The 20,508-nt window shown below is 37.9% G+C and overlaps 2 protein-coding genes across 7 annotated transcripts in view; one reads left to right on the forward strand and one right to left on the reverse strand.

Annotated features, from left to right (window-relative positions):
• The window catches only part of INPP1 (inositol polyphosphate-1-phosphatase), a 28,879-nt gene extending 23,301 nt beyond the window's left edge, over positions 1-5,578 (reverse strand). Inside the window, exon 1 of one of the 4 annotated variants that reach the window (XM_017500699.2) lies at positions 5,080-5,578. Coding sequence is in view for 1 of the 4 variants with exons in the window: in XM_037728553.1 (XP_037584481.1) it covers positions 4,588-4,662 (75 nt within the window). In the remaining 3 variants the exon portion in view is untranslated. Of the gene's footprint in view, positions 1-4,587; positions 4,679-4,964 lie in introns of those variants that run through there. The other 3 variants (XM_017500701.2, XM_017500700.2, XM_037728553.1) reach the window with 3 other exon arrangements.
• HIBCH (3-hydroxyisobutyryl-CoA hydrolase) overlaps positions 4,830-20,508 on the forward strand; it is a 142,865-nt gene continuing 127,186 nt past the window's right edge. For 2 of the 3 annotated variants that reach the window (XR_001817062.2, XM_017500710.2), the window contains exon 1: positions 4,967-5,058. Coding sequence is in view for 2 of the 3 variants with exons in the window: in XM_017500710.2 (XP_017356199.1) it covers positions 4,982-5,058 (77 nt within the window). In the remaining variant the exon portion in view is untranslated. Of the gene's footprint in view, positions 5,059-20,508 lie in introns of all 3 variants that reach the window. The other variant, XM_017500711.2, reaches the window with a different exon arrangement.

A 20,508-nucleotide genomic window follows, 5' to 3' on the forward strand; every position in this document is an offset into this window, starting at 1 on the left:
AAAAAGAAAGAAAATACATTTAATGCACCTAAACTACTGAACATCATAGCTTAGCCTAGCCTACCATAAATGTGTTCAGAACATTTACATTAGCCTACAGTTAGGCAAAATCAATCTAACACAAAATATATTTTATAATACAATATGGAAAATCTCATGTAATTTATGGAATATTGTACTGAAAGTGAAAAACAGAATGGTTATATGGGAACTCAAAGTACAGTTTCTACTGAATGCATATCACTTTCACACCACTGTAAAGTCAAAAAATCCTAAGCTGAATCATCATATATTGGGGACCATTTGTAGAGCAGTTTGGGGTATGGGTGAAGAGGTTAAGGGATATTATGACGAGGGCCTAAAGCTCCCCATCCAAGTCAGTCCTTGGTGTACCATGGTTCTCTCTCCGAGGCCATAATGCCTTAAAGAGCAGGATACACATTCTGTGTTCCAGTGACACACAGTGGGAGTTCCAGAGGTGGACTGATTTTCATTCCATTAGAGATAAACATGTCTGCAAGGACTTTCTTGCACCAAAATTAATCTGTAAGAAGCAATTTATTATGCAAATTTTAGGATTATAACAATTAGAAAATGCAATTTGAAGGAGTTCTTTACAGTGTTTCTAGACGGCTATTATTATTTTTTTGGCAAGATAAACAAACTACTTAAAAAAATATATTTCCTGAATGTCATAGTAAGAAAACAGAGGTCATAGATCATTTATTGTATCATTTTGGCAGGGTGGCTTTAGTTGTATGTCTCTTCGCATTTTATTTACTCTTCTACTTTGTAGAAGCAAATGTTTATTTTTAATAAGTACTTATAAAACATTGAATAGAGCAATATAGAATACTGAATGTAATGTTTTTGTTTAAAGGAACATGATAAAGAAATATTTACAGTACCTTTTACTTGAAAAGTTCAAAGTACTAAAAAAATACAAATGGCTCATCAAAGACACGCTAAATATACTAAATGCATTTATGCTCTCACCGATCCCGCAACCATAGATAAATGTCTAAGCTGGTTAATATTTATGTTCTTGATCTGATTATTTTTATTTCCCCATTCTTTGTTATTTATGTTTTACAGACATTGTATTATTCCCAGATCAAACTGGGATTACAAGTGAATACATGTGATTTGTGCAAATTCCCAGGAATTAACTAGAGAGTTTTTTTAGAACTTGGAAGATTGCATCCTCATTTTAAGAGTTACTGATAATGAAAAATTATGGCATCACTTTTTATACTTTCCTTAAGCAATATTAAGATAATAATTTCTTTGGTCATTTGAATTTAACTCCTTTGATATTAATTATCACTCTCATTGCATTGAGGGAAGGCTAACATTGTCACTTTGGAAGAAAACTGCAAATTTAAACATCTATTGGTAAAGGTGGCAAATACTGAAATTATCTTAAACATGGATAATTAATTTAGTGTATTTTAAATATTTAGTTGGTTAAAAATAAAAACAAATGAGCAAATAGCACACACTCTCCTACTCAACCCCCAAAAACAAAAGGAGAAAGAAAAGGAATGTTAAGAGGAAGAAAGAAAAGGAAAATAAATTCTGACATTTTCTATTGTGGTAACTCATCTTGTCAAATTATTTTATAGATATTTAATACTCTGTTTTGTTAATTTTTATATATACAATTGACCAAGTTTTATGACCAAGTAAATTTTTTTTTAATAGGGTTGGGAGTCATTTTTAAAAAAGCTACAAATTAGGTATTCAAATTTGCATAGGCCTTTTCTCTTAGAAATTCTAATTCTTGCCCATATTTAATCAGGTACATGGAAGAGATAACAAACAAATCTATAATATGAAGGAAATTAGGCTGGGTGCAGTGGCTCACACCTGTAATCATAGCATTTTGGGAGGCTGAGACAGGAGGATGGCTTGAGCCCACGAGTTTGAGACCAGCCTGGCCAACATAGTGGGACCCCATCTTTACAAAAAATTTAAAAATTAGCTGGGTGTGGGGACACGTGGCTGTAGTCCCAGATACTCAGGAGGCTGGAATGGGAAAATTGCTTGAGTCTGAGAGGTGGGGGCTGCATGAGCCGTGATCACACCACCGTACTCCATCCTGGATAACAGAGTGTGACTTTTTCTCAAGAAAAAAAGAAAAGAAAGAAAGAGAAATTATCAGGTACAATATTTTGCTGTGTATTACTAGTCACAGTAATCTGCATTAAACATCCATTAATAAAATGCTCTTCTCACATTAAAAAACTTGAATTCACATTACATACCACATAAAAAAGACTAACATGTAAAAATATGCTTGCTAAATTCGATCACCAGAAGCTTGACCAGAAAAAAATATAAAAGTTTCAGATTTTCTAAATGAGGACATCATCATATTAATAAAATCATAGTTTCCATTTATGAACATTTTATGTGCAGGAGTCCTAATAGGTTTTGTCAACTATTCATTCCAACAATAGTCATTTCCCATCTGCATTTTCCAAACTCACCTATTTTTGTTGTTGTTGTTGACTGCTTTAAAATGTTATCATTTTTGTCTATTTGAAGTATCTCCTTTCTCTTAGAAATTCTGATTTTAAGAAGTTTCAAGATGCAATCTGGAAATCTTTTAAACCACTGTTAAACTCCACCTACTCACCCACTTGCCTACTATCCTAAGGATTTTACAATCAGGCAAGTTTGAGAAATAGTATGCAACATCAGTCACAGGAAATAGGAAGCAGAACTTTTATTTGTTTAATTTTAATTTTTGAGATTAAATTTTCCCTCTGTTGCCCAGGCTAGAGTGCAGTGGCACAATCTGGGCTCACTGCAACCTCTGCTTCCTGGGTTCCAGGTATCCTCCTGCCTCAGCCTCCTGAGTAGCTGGGACTACAGGGGCTTACCACCATGCCTGGGTAATTTTTGTATTTTCACTAGAGACAGGGTTTCACCATGTTGGCGAGGGTGACCTCAAGTGATCCACCCACCACGGCTTCCCAAAGTCCTGGGATAACAGGCATGAGCCGCCACACCAGCCAGAGCCTTTATTTCTAAGCTCTCAGCCAAATAAAAACATTAACATAGTTTTATTATCTTCATTACAAGATTTAAAGTATTTTAACAAGAATATTCATAAGGACTCACATCTGGAGAAAGTGCTTATATACACCATCCTCACATTTAAAAAATGAAGATGGCATTTGTTTTCATTGATCACTTTTTATAACATAATTATCTTTTAAGCCATTTCTGTATAACATGAAATAGAGTAAGACATTTTCTTTTCTTTTTTTTTTTTTTTTTTTTTTTTTTTTTTAGACAGAGTTTTTTTTTTGTTTTCCAGGTTGGTGTGCAATGGCGTGATCTCGGCTCTGCCCCCCGGGTTCAAGTGATTCTCCTGCCTCAACCTCCCAAGTAGCTGGGATTGCAGGCATGCGCCACCATGCCCAACTAATTTTGTGTATTTTTAGTAGAGATGGGGTTTCTTCATTTTGGTCAGGCTGGTCTCAAACTACTGACCTCAGGTGATCCGCCCGACTCAGCCTCCCAAAGTTCTAAGATTACAGACATAAGCCACCATGCCCGGCCCAGAATAAGACATTTTCTAATTGTTATTCGAGACAGAAATAAAAAGTAAAATAAATATGTAATAACCTTTATAACTTCCGTCTCACAGGCCTTCTATGTCAAACAAGAAATAATCTTTTCATTTTTCTCAGGACTATAATAAGTAGAACCATAATTTAAATCTATTATAAGATATATCATATTAAAGGGTATTTGTCAAAGCTGCAATTTCCAAGCAAGTGGTGGTTTAGTCCAAAAGCTTGAAAAGAAGTGGTAGCTTATTCTACACAAAAAGTACAGTGTATCTGACATAATTACCTTCATAACTAAGAGCTAGCTTCAAAAGTAGCATAAAAATCCACACAAACTTAAAAATAAAGTAGGCTCTACATAAGAATGGAAACAAGCAGCTGTATTGAAAAAATGAATTCTTCCATTGCCTTTATTTTTTTCTGTATGTTCTCTATTTTAAAAGGTAAGAATGAGATCACTTAGCTAATTCACCAGTCAGGTGTAGTTCAGTGGATTACTATACTATTATCAAGTTGAGCAGAACTGATCCTTATCAACTTTTCTGGCTTCAAAGCCAGGAATGAGAGTGAAAGGGCCAAAAACTCTTTTGCTCAACAGATGGGATGTACTTATGTGGTCTGTCCATACTTATAACCCACTGTTGTTTTGAACACCATCATGCAATGGGCAAACTTCGGCTTATTCAACACTTTAAAATTAGCTTTAAAACGAGAAATCTCTAAAAAACACGCCGTGGTTGCTTATGTGTTTTACATGCATGTACTAAGTAATCTAAGCGTTTTCTTTCATGCTCTTTGTGCCTAACCGTCTACATGATTTGATCAAACCCAGGTTAAATATTTTTTTTCCAGCTACTATTCTGGCCACACCAACTAATTATGCACGCCTCATAACACCGCCTTTCAAAATGCAGAGAGAATTAACCGCAAGGAAGTAAAGATTTTTCTAAATATAGTCCCATCATGTTTATTTTACACTCATCAAGTAGGTCACTGGAGGTACCCGGCGGTTAGGGACACTCAGAAGCATCTCCCAAAGCCAAGGCTGAGTCCGAGGGGACACTGACAGCTGCGCCATCTACCTGTTGCAGCTGGGCCACTGCTCTGGACGACTATCAGATCAGTTTGTTCGTCCTACAAATGCTAATGATTGGATTTTTAAAGTCTGTGTTTGCCACCCCTTCTTCCCGCCCCCCTGCCGCCTTCGGGTCGCTCGGGCAGAGCCAAAGGCGCCGCGGGACTCGCGAGCTCCCCTCCGGGCTGGCTGCAGCGGCGATGCCGGGCATGCCTGGCCGGGCCGGGGACGGCCTCGCTGCCGGGGCAGGGACCTCGCAGGCCGGCGCGCGGAGGCGAGGAGCCCTCCCAGCGCCATCGACTCACCTACCCGCGGAGAGGCGATGGCGCGCGGCTCACCAGCCAGGGGCCCAGATCCGAGGAGGAGGGGCAGCGGCGCGGGGACCCGGTGGCGGGTGGCGTAAGGAGGAAAACGTGTTACCTAAGCCGGGGATGCGCACAGAGCAGGAGGCAGCAGCCTTTCCCTCGAGAAACGGAAGCGGCGGGGGAGGAGAACGGGAGGAGGAGGAAAAGGAGGCGCGGCCGGGGCGCTGGGTTAGGCGAGAGGCGCTGGGCGTGCGGCTGCAGTCGCGGCAGGAGAACGAGGGCTGGGGAGGACGGAAGAGGTCACGCGAGGGAAGGCGAAGCCCGGGCGACGAGCAGCCCGGCTTGGCTCGGCGCCAGATCCAAGCTCGGCCTCGATCAGGCCGCCACCGTCCCCGGCTTTCCCGCGGGACCGCGGCGTGGAAACGCGCGCTGCCGCCTCGGGGCTTCCAGGACCCGCGGGCCCCCACGGGCGAGCCGGGCGTCCGCGACACGTCACAAATGGAGCGCGATGATTCAGAGGGAGGGCCAGGAAGGGAAGGGCTCTGGGGTCAGCTCAGCCACGGCTGCTGTTTCCTTGTCGCTGCCCACGAATTCACTTTTAAATCTTCCTCCTCCATTCAGCCGTACTCTCCTAGGGGATTGCGGGTTTGACAGATGGGTTGGCAGCTGTGAAGATGGACTTCCTGCCAGTGGTATTCGGGTCCCACTGTTCTAATGGAAATGTCAGGTGTACTAGATGTTCCTCAAGCCACAGCAGTGTCTCTCTGGGCCTTGCCTCTTAAGGAGTGGGCCTCGGGCCACCTGGACAGGAAGCGCATGGGGTGGGGAACTCATCTCTCTCCAGCCTTTGATGCTGTGATACTCAGTGTACCTTCAGGGTGGTTTGGGTTTTGAACCGTAGGAGGTAAGAATGGGTGTTGGTGGGCAGTGGGGGGAGGGGGGAGGGGCGGGGAGGGCGTTAGAAACCTTAAAAGGGTAACACAAACCTTTCGAGTAGAAGGGTCCAAGCAGCCTGGCCCAAAAGCTGATGTTTGTGAATACACTGGGCCTTCTAAAGCAGCGCTTCACACACCTTTTCACTTCTTGGCACAGGTGGTAAAGGATGATATTCTAAGGCTCAAAATGGGGATAAACAGAAGAGGCTGCTCCTGCAGAAGGCGAAAGGGCCCTTGCACCTGGAGGGCTGAGAACACCCAGGCTCTATCTGCATGCCTGTCTTTCATTCGTCTCATGGCATGCTGTTGGGAGGCTCTGCTTAAAGTTGTATCTGGCACGTTTTTTTAGCTACGTTTTTCCAAACCAGCCAAGACTGCCTCACTGAGTCGTCAACACTTGGTCCTCCCAGCAGTGAGGAACCACCAAGATAGGAGGCTGGGGCAATACTCAACTCGACAAACGCCAGGAAATGGTGCTTAAAACGTTTGGCTTCTCAAATGGAACTCATCGTTCCGCTCCCAGCGTGCTCCTGGAGTTTCCAACTTGAGACAATTTCTCCCCGCATCCCCCTACTCTTCCCTGGCTTTCACTCTAGCAAGCGGGCGGCTTCGCCTTTCTTTCTCAGATTCACTTCTTAGGTGCATTCTCAGAGCTGGTTAGGGTTATTGTTTAATCAGCCTCATCATCGTATCTATAATGACAAAATCACGAAACAATTTAAACATGATTCTTAAAAGTAGGGAGATAAATACCGGAGACCTGGAAGGTGAAAGAATTTGCCTTTAGGAAGCAGGAATTTGGGGAGGGCAGGGTGGAGCAAGGGATATGAATCTAGTTCATTTTTTTTTTTTTTTTTAAATGGAGTCTCACTCTGTCGCCAGGCTGGAGTGCAGCGGCATGATCTCGGCTCACTGCAACTTCCGTCTCCTCAGTTCAAGCTATTCTTCCACCTCACCCTCCCTAGTAGGTGGGATTACAGGCGCCTGCCACCACGCCCAGCTAATTTTGTATTTTTAGTAGAGACGGGGCTTCACCATGTTGGACAGTCTGGTCTGAAATTCCTTACCTCAAGGAATCCGCCCGCCTCAGCCTCCCAAAGTGCTGAGATTGTAGGCGTGAGCCACTGCACCCGGTGGAATCTAGTCCATTTTCCCCTTTGCTACTACATATCTGGAGGGTTTCTTGCCTGCTTAAAAGCTTTCATTGGCTCCCAATCTGATAATACCAAGAGCAAGTTCCTGAGCAACTCATTAAAGACCCATCACGCCTCGCATCTGTCAACCCTGCCCCTTGAATATTACACCCCATTTTATTACACGGCATCTAGTTTCTGAATATGCAAACAGATTTCATACATTTGTACATTTATACATGTTATTGCTTTTGCCTGGGAAAGCATTCTCTTGCTGCTATAGTAGCTAATTACACTGTGCTAAGTATTTTATGTGATTTACAACTGTTAATTCTTACATCAACGCTATGGTAGATGTTACTGTTATCTCCATTTTCGAAACAGGAAAACGAAGACTTTAAGCGTTTAAATGATTTGCTCAAATATGTAGTATGTGGTGAGGCTACATTTGAACCCAGCAATCGGACTAACATAGCATTAACTATTCACCCTTCTAAAAACCTTTCGAAAAGACACTACATTTGAACAGGATTAAAAGATTTAAATGTTTTTAAGTCTTAAAAGGGCAAGGAGAAAATACAAGTGAATTGCTTTTAATCTCAAAGTAAGCATGAAACAAAGGCTGAAATTACAAAGGAAAAGTGACAGATCTGACTGCTGAACTTTTAACTTCTTTCATCTAAAAAAAACCGCATAGAATAAAATTGAAAAACAAGTAAAAATTATTTTTAAAATTGTAATATACATGAAAGATAAGAGTAATATTCGTATTGAAGAGGACTTATAAAGAAAAAATAGCCTATTAAAAATGAGCAAAATGCAAATTCACTATGATGAGAGAAAAATGTAAATGGCCAAACATTTTTAAGAGAAGTGAAAACTTAAAATGATAATGCACCATCAGATTGTCTGAGAATAAAATAATACTCTGAGCTAGTAATTTGGGCCAGTGACCCTTGGGGTAGGATGTGTGGCAACTGAACAAACTCATACATTACTGAGAAGGGTATAAATCGGCTCAGTGATTCTGAAAAGCAATTTGGCAGAATGTAGTGAAAACCTTAAAAGTGTTCACACACTTTGACTGAAAAATTACATTCCTGGAAATTTATAATACAAACATTTTCTATAAAGGTCAGATAGCAAATACCTTGTGCTTTGAAGGCCATATATGTGTCTGTGCTTTTCTTTTGTATGTGTGTTTACAAAAAAAAAAAAAAAAAAGCCCTCCTAAACCCCCACACTTTCGATAGGCTGTTCTTGCATTCCTATAAAGAAATACCTGAGGCTGGTTGATTTATATGAAAAGAGGGTTAACTGGCTCACAGTTCTGCAGGCTGTACTGGAAGCATAATGGCATCTGCTTCTGGAGAGACCTCAGGAAGCTTTCAATCATGCTGGAAGGTGATGGGGAGCAGGTGTCTCACATGATGGGAGCAGGAGCAAGAGGGAGTTGGGGGTTGGGGGTGAGGAGCCACATAAACAATCAGATCCCAGTGAACTCATTGAGAGCATACTTACCACCAAGGAGATGGCCCAAGCCATTCACGAGGGATCCACCCCATGATCCAAACACCTCCCAACAGGCCCCATCTCCAACACTGGGGTTTAAATCTCAGAATGGTATTTGAACAGGACATCCAAACTATGTAACCCTCAAAATTGAAAATCTCATCACAGTATATTTGGTAACGGCCAAAAGAGAAATCAAACTAAATGTCCGAGAATAGAAATTAGTAACAACTAGATACGTGGAGACAAGTTTTTTAAAAGTGTTAAAAATTTTAAATGTTGCAGAGTGGTATCTATTGCATAAAATAGTACTTATGATTTATTAAGTGGAAAATGCAGTTTACAAAAGAATATGGTGTGATCCCCAAAACAACATAATCATGTGTGTATAAATGCATAGAAAAAAATCTGTAAAGATATAAACAGATATTTATAGTGGTCTAGGGGAGGGATGAAATTGTAGCTATTTGTTTTTTGTTTTATATATATGTTTCCCATAATGAATATGTATTGCTTATATAACTAGCAAAAATATAAGAAACTTTGTTTGGGGGATAACTAAGCACCTCAGTTGTCAGTTTGGGAAAATCTTTTATTACCATCTCTGTCAGGAGTTAGTTGCTCTCTCTTCTGTCCTCCTTGATTACTTAATGGTCTTCTGAGCACTCTTATTTAATTGCAGAATGGTTAATATCATCATTTATTTAAGCTTTCCTCTATTATCGAACATCTGATTTCCCAGTACAGTAGTTTCCTCTTATCTGTGGTTTTGCTTCCCAGGTTTCAGTTATGGTCAACCAAGATCTGAAAATATTAAATGAAAAATTCCAGAAATAGACAATTCATAAGTTTTACATTGTGCACCATCTCGTTCTATCCTGCCCAGGACAGGGATCATCCCTCGTGTTCAGTGAGTCCACACTGTAGATGCTCCCCTGCCTGTTAGTCACTTTGTAGTTGGCTTGGTTATCAGATCTACTGTCAAGTTATTGCAGTACTTGTGTTCAAGTAACACTTATTTAACTTAATAATGGCCCCTAAATGCAAGAGTAGTAATGTTGGCAATTTGGGCATGCCAAAGAGAAGTCATAAAGTGCTTCTTTTAAGTGAGAAAGTGAAAGTTTTTGACTTAATAAGGAAAGAAAAAAATCCATATGCTGAGGTGTCTAAGATCTATGGTAAGAATGAATCTTTACCTGTGAAATTGTGAAGGAAAAAGAAATTCATATTAGTTTTTCTGTTGTACCTCAAGCTGCAAAAGTTATGGCCATAGTGTATAACTTTTATTAAAATACATTCGTATAATGATTTTATTTTGTTATTTTATTTTTAGAGACAGGGCTTCATTCTCTCACCCAGGCTGGAGTGCAATTGTGCAATCATAGCTCACCACGGCCTCAAACTCTTGGGCTCAAGTGATCTTCCTGTCTCAGTCTCCCAAGTAGCTGGAACTGTGGCATGCATCGCCATGCCCAGCTAATGTTTTAATTTTTTGTAGAGATGGAGTCTTACTCTGTTGCCCAGGAACTCCTGGCCCCAAGTGATCCTTCTGCCTCGGTTTTCCAAAGCTGGGCTTACAGGCATGAGCCACTGTCCCTGGCTGTTCTATTTTATTAGTAGTAATTGTTGTTAATCTCTTATTGTGCCTTATTCATATTAATAACTTAAACTTTATCATAGAAAGGTATGTATACGAAAAAACATTGTATATATAGGGTTCGGTACTATCTGCACTTTCAGGTATCCGTGAGAGGTCTTGGAACGTATCCCCTACAGATAAGGGGGGACTTGTATTTTACTGATATAAATATGCTGGTTATTCTCCAGCATATATGTTGTCTCCCAGAGCCATCTTCTGCTCTTCTCTGCTAGACTCTGTGCCTCAGAAGGTGGAATTTTTCATAAACCATTCCAGCTGGAGTCTCATGCCGATTGGTTTTAACCAATGGGTAATACTATCAGTAGATTGGAGGGTAGAAAAGGAAAAAAGCATTGGATATGTCTCACTACCTCTTTTCCTGCTTCTGGCTGGGTTCTGATGGTGGCTTTGTCCCTCGAAGGCTCTAACTCCTGGGTACCTCCATGCCTCTCACTGTTTCCTTTCATCCAACCCTAACTCTAACTTCTGTAAATAGCTCCCTCAATAAAATCTCTTCAGCTGAAACATCTGAGTGGAAATTAGTTCCTGTTATGACAGACTAAATATATTAAAGAACACTGTTGATAGTCACAGAACACAAATCTTTTATCCTTATTGCAACAGGCCCTGGATATTTTCAGATTTTATATCCAAGCTTTTGGCTATTTGCAAGGTAATTATAGAGTGATTTACACATTCCTGAAACAGGTTTACATTAATGCTGTGAGGCCAGTGTTTGGGAATATAACGCTGACTATTCTCCACTTCTTCAGTGGTTTTTGAGAAGTAACACTCCATTGCATTTTATTTATACAGTACAGTGGTGTCCACATTTTGATGTTTCCAGTGGAATCTTTAAGAAAAACATTCTTGCATGTAATCTAACATATAAATTAGATAAATGTCATATTGTTCTGGCTGAAGCAGCACTGGGGAAACCTTCTTCCTATCTTTGAAGCAGACTCTGGTCACCTCTGCAGAACCCCAGAGCTCCTTGGAACACAGCGTGAAAACACAGATTTGGAAAATCCAGGAGTCTGGAAAATATACCCTTCCCCAGTATCAAGGGTCTTTTGTATTTCTTTAGGTTAGATTCCTAGAATTTCAGTCAATAATATGATTTTTACCTATTCTCTTCAAGACACTCCTCACTGTGAAGGATGTGGCCCATCTCATTACTGCATCTGCCACCACATACACAAAGCCAAAAACCCTCTCCTGACTTCTCATCACACTTCTAATTGTATTTTCATTACTGGGAGAATATTTTCCCATGTCTCTTGGCCATTGATATTTTCCCTTCTCCTCCACCACCTTGTAATTTTTTTAGTCATATATTCATGTTTGACCATTTTTCAATTCAATACATAATAATTCCTTGTATGATGTTCTGATCATTATGCTAATGGAAATAAATAATGAATAATATGTTATGTCTGTGCTTTCATGATGTCCACAGAGTAGCAATATTGCAGTCTTATTATTTATCTTGTTTAATTCAATTAACAATTGAATTGATACTTTGTCACAACCTTTTATCACATTTGTTGCAAATGCTTTTTCTCAGTTTGCCTTCTAATTTAAGTGTTTTTATTATTTACAAAATTTAAAAATTTTTATTTAGTCAATTTTATGGATTTTTTTCCTTGTTTAAATGCCTCAGATCCTTTTAAACCAAAGATCAGATCAATATTCATTTATATTTCCTCTAATTTTTTTTTTTTACTATTTGCTATTTAAGTCTTATTGAACAAACTTTTTTCCCATGATTCCGTGATGACTGATGTTTCACAAATTAACTTCTTTTTATGCTAGGCCATACTTCTGGATCCTCTATTTCGTTTCATTCATCCTTCTTTGGATTACTGTGACAATGGCATAGCATTTTAATAACAATAGGGTAATTTCCTGCTCAAATTCACTTTTTCAAAATATTTTTAATATTTTATCAGAGATAAAATTTATTTACTCTTTTCAAGTGACTTGTGTTTATAAAAATAATGCATTGCACTATTCACAATAGCAAAGACATGGAACCAACCCAAGTGTGCATCAATAATAGACTGGATAAAGTAAATGTGGTATATATGCACCATGGAATACTGTGCAGCCATAAAAAGGAATGAGATCATGTCCTTTGCAGGGACATGGATGAAGCTGGAAGCCATCATCCTCAGCAAAATAACACAGGAACAGAAAACCAAATACCTCATGTTCTCATTCATGAGGTGGGAGTTAACAGTGAGATCACATGGACACAGGAAAGGGAACAACACACACTGGGGCCTGCGGAGGGGGCTTGAGAGGAGGGAGAGCATCAGGACAAATAGCTAATGCATGTGGGGCTTAAAACCTAGGTGACAGGTTGACAGGTGCAGCAAACCACCATGGCATATATATATCTATGTAACAAACCTGCACATTCTGCACATGTATCCCGGAACTTAAAGTAAAATAAATAAATAAAAGAGTAATGTATTATGAATAAAAATTTGTGGAAACTGAAAAATGTTAAAAAGTATAAAGCAGGAAGCAAAACCTACTGTATGTGCTATAATTGTAACATTTTTGGGGTATAACTTTCTGGTCTTCTCTGTGTATTGTTTTTGCAAATATTACTAAACATATTGTTTTGTAAACTGTTGTTTAATCACTGTATCTGAGCATTTCATTGTTATTAAATATTCCTTTGAAATATGTTTTTAATGACACATTAGCCAAGGCCTCTAGAATAAGGAAGGATGAATGGTAGCGATGTCAGTAGGCAATTCTCAGCCTTTCTGGTCTCAGTCATATCCTTTCCTCAATCACATCAATCACATCAAACTAGCATTGAAGTTACCGATTGTCACACATATCAGCGCTGTGTGCTTGCTATTGCTCCACCTCATAATTTGAAATCAACTACTGGAAACTTGAATTGGTATTGACCGTAGTTCACTGGACTAAAATAAGTTTTGCAGGCTAAGCATAGTAGCTCACACCTGCAACCCCAGCACTTTGGGAGGCCGAGGCAGGTGGATCCTTTGAGGTCAGGAGCTCGAGATCAGCCTGGCCAACATGGTAAAACCCAGTCTCTACGAAAAATACAAAAATTAGCTAGGTGCGGTGTTGCATGCCTATAGTCCCAGCTATGTGGGAGGCTGAGGTGGGAGAACTGCTTGAACCCAGGAGGCAAAAGTTGCAGTGAGCCAAGATTGTGCCACTGCACTCCAGTCTGGGCGACAGAGTGAGATCCTGTCTAGAAAAAATAAAATAAAATAAAATAAAATAGTTTTGTAGCACTTGTTTTATAGCACCTATATAGTTTTATAGCACCTATACCTCTTCTGTTAGGCTTATGTAAAAATGACTTGACCATAGGATATTAGGTCATTGAAAAACTTGGTTGACTCACACCAAGGGCCAGATGAACTAATATAGTTGTAAAAGGTTCTTAACTGCCTATTGCATAATCTTATTTTTGTGTTCCTTTTAAATCATTAACTGATATAAATCATTTATATCTGCCTTAGATAATGCTGAATAACTCTCATGAAAGCAAAGCACATTTGTGATTTAGGGAAGGAATCCTTAACATTTGTGATAGAACATTTAAAACTCTGAGTTTTTTTAAGATACAGTGCAAGGTTACTAACCTATATAAACTAGGGGTAGTAGAATGTGGTCCTGAGGGCTACAAGTAGCTGAGACACCAAAAGCAAACGACAAATTTCTAGTATAAGTCATAGCAGATATACTTATAGTCATGAAGGCATGAGAATATAGGCATCTCTTTAAAAGCTTTTGTTGGGCCTTGAGTTTTTATCTTTATTTTATCATTCTCCGTATACGCACACACACATACATACACACATGCTCCATCTAGGTCAAACTTCATAAAATGGAAATTATTTTTTTTCACTTACCTTTCCATAGAAGTATTATTTACTAAATTCCCAGATATTAAATATAGTAAATGCAAAATTCTTGAAGTGTATGGATCCTTAGGATTTGAATTCCCTCATCTCAAGGGAATTAAAGGCTGAAATTGAAGAGCAAAAAATTCAGGGAAGGATTATTGCACTGCTTTTCCCAGTGCTCCCTCTGGACATTCCTTCATAAACTGCCAAAGGCAACTTCTGCTGATTAGATGTCCAGTTCTCTGCTGTTTGGTACAAAGGTTATCCTCTGGAGCAGGCATATTATCAATGACTCATTTCCTCCCATTCTTAAACTTCTCTGGATATTTTCTTGTTTGCTTTATTTTTCCACAGTCCACTCTAAAATCAATGTATTCTTGGATCCTCGCTGATACATTTTAGTTTGTAAAATCATTTGATTTTATACTTTGCTACGTTGAATATTTACATCCTGATTACTTGCTCCGTTTTGTGTATTTTGTTTTGGAATAAGCTTGCCTAGTTTTATTTTTGGAACTGTAAACATTTTGGCAGTCTATCTTTTGATATTTTGTGGCAAGTATGAGTATGTAATTAATTTCATAGGGAATAGTGCATTTAAAAATTATTTAATTTCTTAAGCATTAAAAATTGAGCTTTAAGAACCTTCTTTAAAATATACAATAAACGGAATCAAATTCTTTCCCTAAACTGCACCCATTCTATCTCCTCCACACCTCATATTACCAAATCATTCTGGTGAAAACTTAGGCCAACAAGAAACTGGAAAGGCAAGAGGAGACAAGAAGTAGATTTCTCATATGCTGATTATAGTGTCTTATTAATTGTTAAATAATTTCTGTCTGTGATATAAGGTGTGTCATTTAGGTGATACTGCAGAGGCATTTAAAATATATTTGGGAACATGGGCTTGTACTTTTACTCCTAACCCCACCTCACAACTTAAAAACAATTTTAACTTTCAAATCGCTTCATACATATTGAATATTTGATCCCAAATGCTTTTCACAAGTCTTGTAATAGAATGTGCCAACAGGGAAATGTTTGCTTATTGTGATTAATCTAGAGTTTGCACAGATGAACTGTTATAAACTGAAATAGAACACTGGAAAATCAGAAAAAACACACGCTTGCCTTATGTTATTTTTGAACTTAGTTCACATAGTTTCTTTCTTCATAACATTTCCCCTACTCCCCAATCATACACAGTTTTTCCTTATTTTACTCTTTCCACAAGGTCATGAAGAAAGGTTAAATACAGTTGTTCCTTCATATCCACAGGGTACTTGCTTCCGGGATCTCCAATACTCCTCCCCCCATGGATACCAAAATCTGAGCATACTCAAGCCCAGCAGCTGGCCGAGCAGAACCCATGTCTACAAAAACTCTGCCCTCCTTACAGGCGTGTTTCACATCCACAAATATTGTATTTTTGATCTGTGTTTGTTTGCAAAAACTCCACTTGTGAGTGGACCGACGCAGTACAAATCCATGTTCAAGGGTCAACCATATATTACTTGACATATATGGTTAAATTTTATCTTGGAAATAGCAACAAATGCAGTTATTAGTTACTTCTCTGAGGATCAAGGAGTTAAGTGGAAGTTGGAGACCACTGCTTGATACCAAGATAAGGAAACGGAAGCTTGTCACCGCTTACTTCACTGTGTCTCTGGTCTCCCATTCTCCATCCGTTTAGATAGTCTTACATATGGATAAGTACAGAGTTTTTTACTTCAACATACTCCAGAGTCTAGGAGATCGGTGTATAGCAGCAACTGTTTCTAATTTGTTTTCATTGTTGAAGTCAAAACGTGAAACTTGGGGGAAAAAAGCTTTGTTGTCACCACTTATCATAAATCTTCCATCAGCTGCAAATTATTTCCTACCTCATCGACTTTGAATCTTAAAAACACATATCAAACTTTGCTGTCTTGCCTTCCACACTCTTTGTGCTCTGAGTTTCTTGCTTCTAAATGTAGGCAGAAATTATACAAATTTAATTTTACCACCAGTATTGTGGAATGAATCATTTTTCTTTTTTAATTTAGGAGTTTGAGGCAAGAGTTTCAAAGGAGGGTTTCTGAACCTAGTAGCTGAATATCAGAAAACAGGATATCAATATTTATTCTTATTTTTTTCCTTACCTCCTTCTTTATCTGCTATAGGAAAAGAGAATGTAGTGTTTACAACAGTAGAAAGCCTCAGACACTCAAATCCCAGCACAATATAAATGAGGACTCAGTTGTTTTCCCATGAGTGGGAAAACAAACCATTTCAACACTCATTTGCTTTTATTTCCCCTTCCTGGAAGAAATATCAAATATTGAGGAACATAGGGTCATCAGAGGGAAGTATACGCATACTGTAACATACTGTAAAAAATTTTTATGCCACTTACAAATTATTATTGCTATGTATACATACAAATAATTACAGGGAAATCCAGTGGAGCTTAATGGCCATAATTATTATAGAAGAGCTTCTTGATTATACTTCCCTGGGACTTGCTAACATCATAAAATCGGGTTGTTTTTTTCCCCTTTAAAAAGTTTATTTACTTACTTTAGATTCAGGGGTACACGTGCAGATATGTTACGTGGATATATTACATAGCGGTGAGGTTTGGGCTTCTAGCATACCTGTCACCCAAATAATGAACATGGTACCTAATAGATAAATTTTTTTAGCCCTCATGCCCATATCAACCTCCCCCTTTTTAGAGTCCCCAGTGTCTATTATTTTCATCTTTATGTGCATGTATATTCACGGTGTAGTTCCCACCTATAAGTGAGAATATATGGTATTTGATTTTCTGTTTCTGAATCATTTCACTTAGGATAATGGCCTCCAACTCCATCCATGTTGCTGCAAAGGACATTATTTTAGTCTTTTTAATGGCTACATAGTATTCCATGGTGTATATATACCACATTGAAAAAAAATCCATTCATCCATTGATGGACACCTAGGTTGATTCCATGACTTACAATTGTGAATAGTGCCGTGATAAACATACAAGTGCAGATGGCTTTTTGGTATAATGATTTCTTTCCCTTTAAGTAGATGCCCAGTAGTGGAATGGCTGAGTTGAATGGTAGTTCTACTTTTAGTTCCTTGAGAAATCACCATACTGTTTTCCATAGATATTGTGCTAATTTACATTCCCACTAATGGTGTATAAGGGCTTCCTTTTCTCCACATCCATGCTATCATCTGTTGTTTTATAATTTTTTAATAATAGCTATTCTTACTGGTGTAAGATGATATCTCATTGTAGTTTTAATTTGCATATCTCTGAAAATTGGTAATGTTGAGTATTTTTCATATGTTTGTTGGCCTTTTGCTTGTCTTCTTTTGAGAGATGTCTGTTTGTGTCCTTTACCAACCACCTTTGTTTGTTTGTTTGTTTGTTTGTTTTGGTTAAGAGATGGCCCTGCTATGTCACCCAGGCTGGAGTGCAGTGGTATGATCATAGCTCACTGTAGCCCCAAACTCCTGATTTGCCGACTTTTTAATGGGATTTTTGATTTTCTTCTTGTTGATTTGTTTGAGTTCCTTGTAGATTCTGGATACTAGTGCTTTGTCAGAGGCATAATTTGCAAATATCTTTTACAAGAGACTGAAAAGGCAAGAGGAGACAAGAAATAGATCTCTCATATGATGATTATACCGTCTTTTAATTTGTTAAACAATGTGCTTCTGCAATATAAGGTACCTCATTTTTAGGTAATACTGCAGGTTGTCAGTTTGTCCTGCTGATTATTTCTTTTATTGTGCAGAAGCTTTTGAGTTTAAGTTTCATTTGTATTTTTTTATTTTCATTGCATTTGCTTTTGGAGTCTTATACATTCGTTGCCTACGTCAATGTTCAAAAGAATTTTTCTTAAGGTTTCTACTGGGACTTTTATAGTTTCAGGTCTTACATTTAGGTCTTTAATCCAGCTTGAGTTAAGTTTCATATATGGTGAGAGAGAGGATCCAGTTTCATTCTTCTGCATATGACTAGACAATTTTCCTAGCACCATTTATTGAATAAGGTGTCCTTTCCTCATGGTTTATTGTTGTCGACTTTGTCAAAGATCAGTTGGTTGTAGGTTATGTGACTTTATTTCTGGGTTATCTATTCTGTTCCATTAATCTGTCTTTTTTTGCACTAGTACTATGCTGTTTTAGTTACGATAGCCTTATAGTATAATTTGAAGTCATGTAATGCCATGCCTTTGATTTGTTTTTCTTGCTTAGGATTGTTTTGGTTATTTGGGCTCTTTTTTGGTTTCATGTCAACTTTAGGATGGTTATTTTCTAATCCTGTGAAGAATGGCATTGGTAATTTGGTAGGTATTGTGTTGAATCTGAAGGTTGCTTTGCTCAGGCAGTTTTAACAACATTGAGTCTTTCAATCCATCAGCATGGGATGTTTTTTCCACTGTTTGCGTTATGCTTAATTTTTTTCATCAGTGTTTTGTAGTTTTCCTTGTAGAGATTTTTCACCTCATTAGTTAAATATGTTCCAGTATTCTATATATATATATTTTGCTATTATAAATGGGATTCAGTTCTTGTTTTGTTTCTCAGCTTGAAAATATTTGGTGTATAAAAATGCTACTACTTTTTGTACATTGATTTTGTATACTAAAACTTTACTGAAGTTGTTGATCAAGTCTATGAGTCTTTTTGGAGGAGTCTTTAGAATTGCCTAGGTATAAGATTATGTCATCAATGAAAAGAGATAATTTGTTTGGATGCCCTTTATTTTTTTCTCTTGCCTGATGGCTCTAGCTAGTAATTCCAGTTCATGTTGAATAGCAGTGGTGAGAATTCCTTGTCTTGTTCTAGCTCTCAGGGGGAATGCTTTCTACTTTTCCTCATTCAGTATGAGTTGGCCATGGGTTTGTCAAAATGGCTTTTATTATTTTGAGGTATCTAATTTGTTGAGAGTTTTTATCATAAAGGGATGTTGGTTTTTATCAAATGCTTTTTCTGCATCTGTTGAAATGACCAAATGGTTTTTGTTTTTAATTCTGTTGATGTGGTTAATCACATTTATTGATTTGAGAATGTTGAACCATCCTTGCATCCCTGAAATAAAGTCCACTTGATTATGATGAATTATCTTTTTTATGTGCTGTTCAGTTGGGTTTGCTAGTATTTTTGTTGAGGATTTTTGCATGTATGTTCAACATATACTACAGGGATATTGGCCTTTAGTTTTATTTTTTTATTGTGTTCCTGCCTGATTTTGGTATTGGGTGATACTAGTTCCATAGAACATCATAGAATTTGTAAACCAACTTACTTGTAGGACAGATCATTTTATTCATTTACTCATTTGGGAATGTTTTAGTGCTAAATATAAATATTTATTGCTTAAGTGAGGTCCTCAAGACTGTATCTACATAAAATGAATATTTTTCAATAATAAAGATAATTTGACATTGTATGTTTGAAATACACAAATTATGTTAAATCTACAGATGGACATTGTACTATTTCTGTGCACAGAGCCTTGTGTTCTTGGAAAACACAGTACAAATTCTTTATAATGTCAGTGTTGTGTTGTGAATGTGTTATGTCTGAATTTTTATTCTAATTATTAGAGACATAATTTGGTATGCCATCTCTCAAAGTTGAAAAATGTATTAAGACTTTCTTTTTTCTAAGAAATTTCATTTGGAAGGATTAGCTTATTTAAAAAATGGAAGCCTTTCAATCTTGTTTGATGTGGTATATTCACCACCTAGTGGCAACTCACTAGAAACCAAGTACATGTAGTAAAGACAAAACTTGTCCAAAGGTATTTTGGGAATTAGCCATAAGGAAAAATGCGGCAGATATGTGTAATGCTCCCTGATTTCCTTAAAAATCACTTTTATTTTTGTCACAAAACAACTATCTGTTCTTAAGTGAAACAATAGGAAATGTAAATAATTATAGAGAAGAAGTGAGTCACTCATATTTCCACCACCACCCAAGGATAACCACTGTTAACATTTTGGGTGTGCATTTCTCTAGAATATTTCTGCACATATATTCACACATTTTTTGGTCTAACAGAACTATCTTTATTTATATTTTTTTCCAATTTTATCAATACTCCTATCCTTATCAGCTGCCTTTTGAATCAATACTCTGACCATGGATATTGGTTGATGATCTGAGAAATAAGCCATAATTTCCTGCCAGGCCCACATAATGTTGGAACCCATGAACATTTCCAGTATGCAAATGGCTGATTAAACTCCATGGCCTCTTAATCCAAGTTGGCCCATTCACAGCTCAAAAAAATTACACCAGGCTAATCAGATTGCTCTGCTGAGTTCAGAAAATGAGAAACAGATTAATCAATTAGCAAGTGCGATAAAAACAAAATAGGAATGTTAAAAATAATTATTTAAAAGCAATATTATGAGATGATGTCGT

This window comes from Cebus imitator, unplaced genomic scaffold (genome assembly GCF_001604975.1).
Source record: "Cebus imitator isolate Cc_AM_T3 unplaced genomic scaffold, Cebus_imitator-1.0 Scaffold268, whole genome shotgun sequence".
Classification (NCBI taxonomy): Eukaryota; Metazoa; Chordata; class Mammalia; order Primates; family Cebidae; genus Cebus; species Cebus imitator.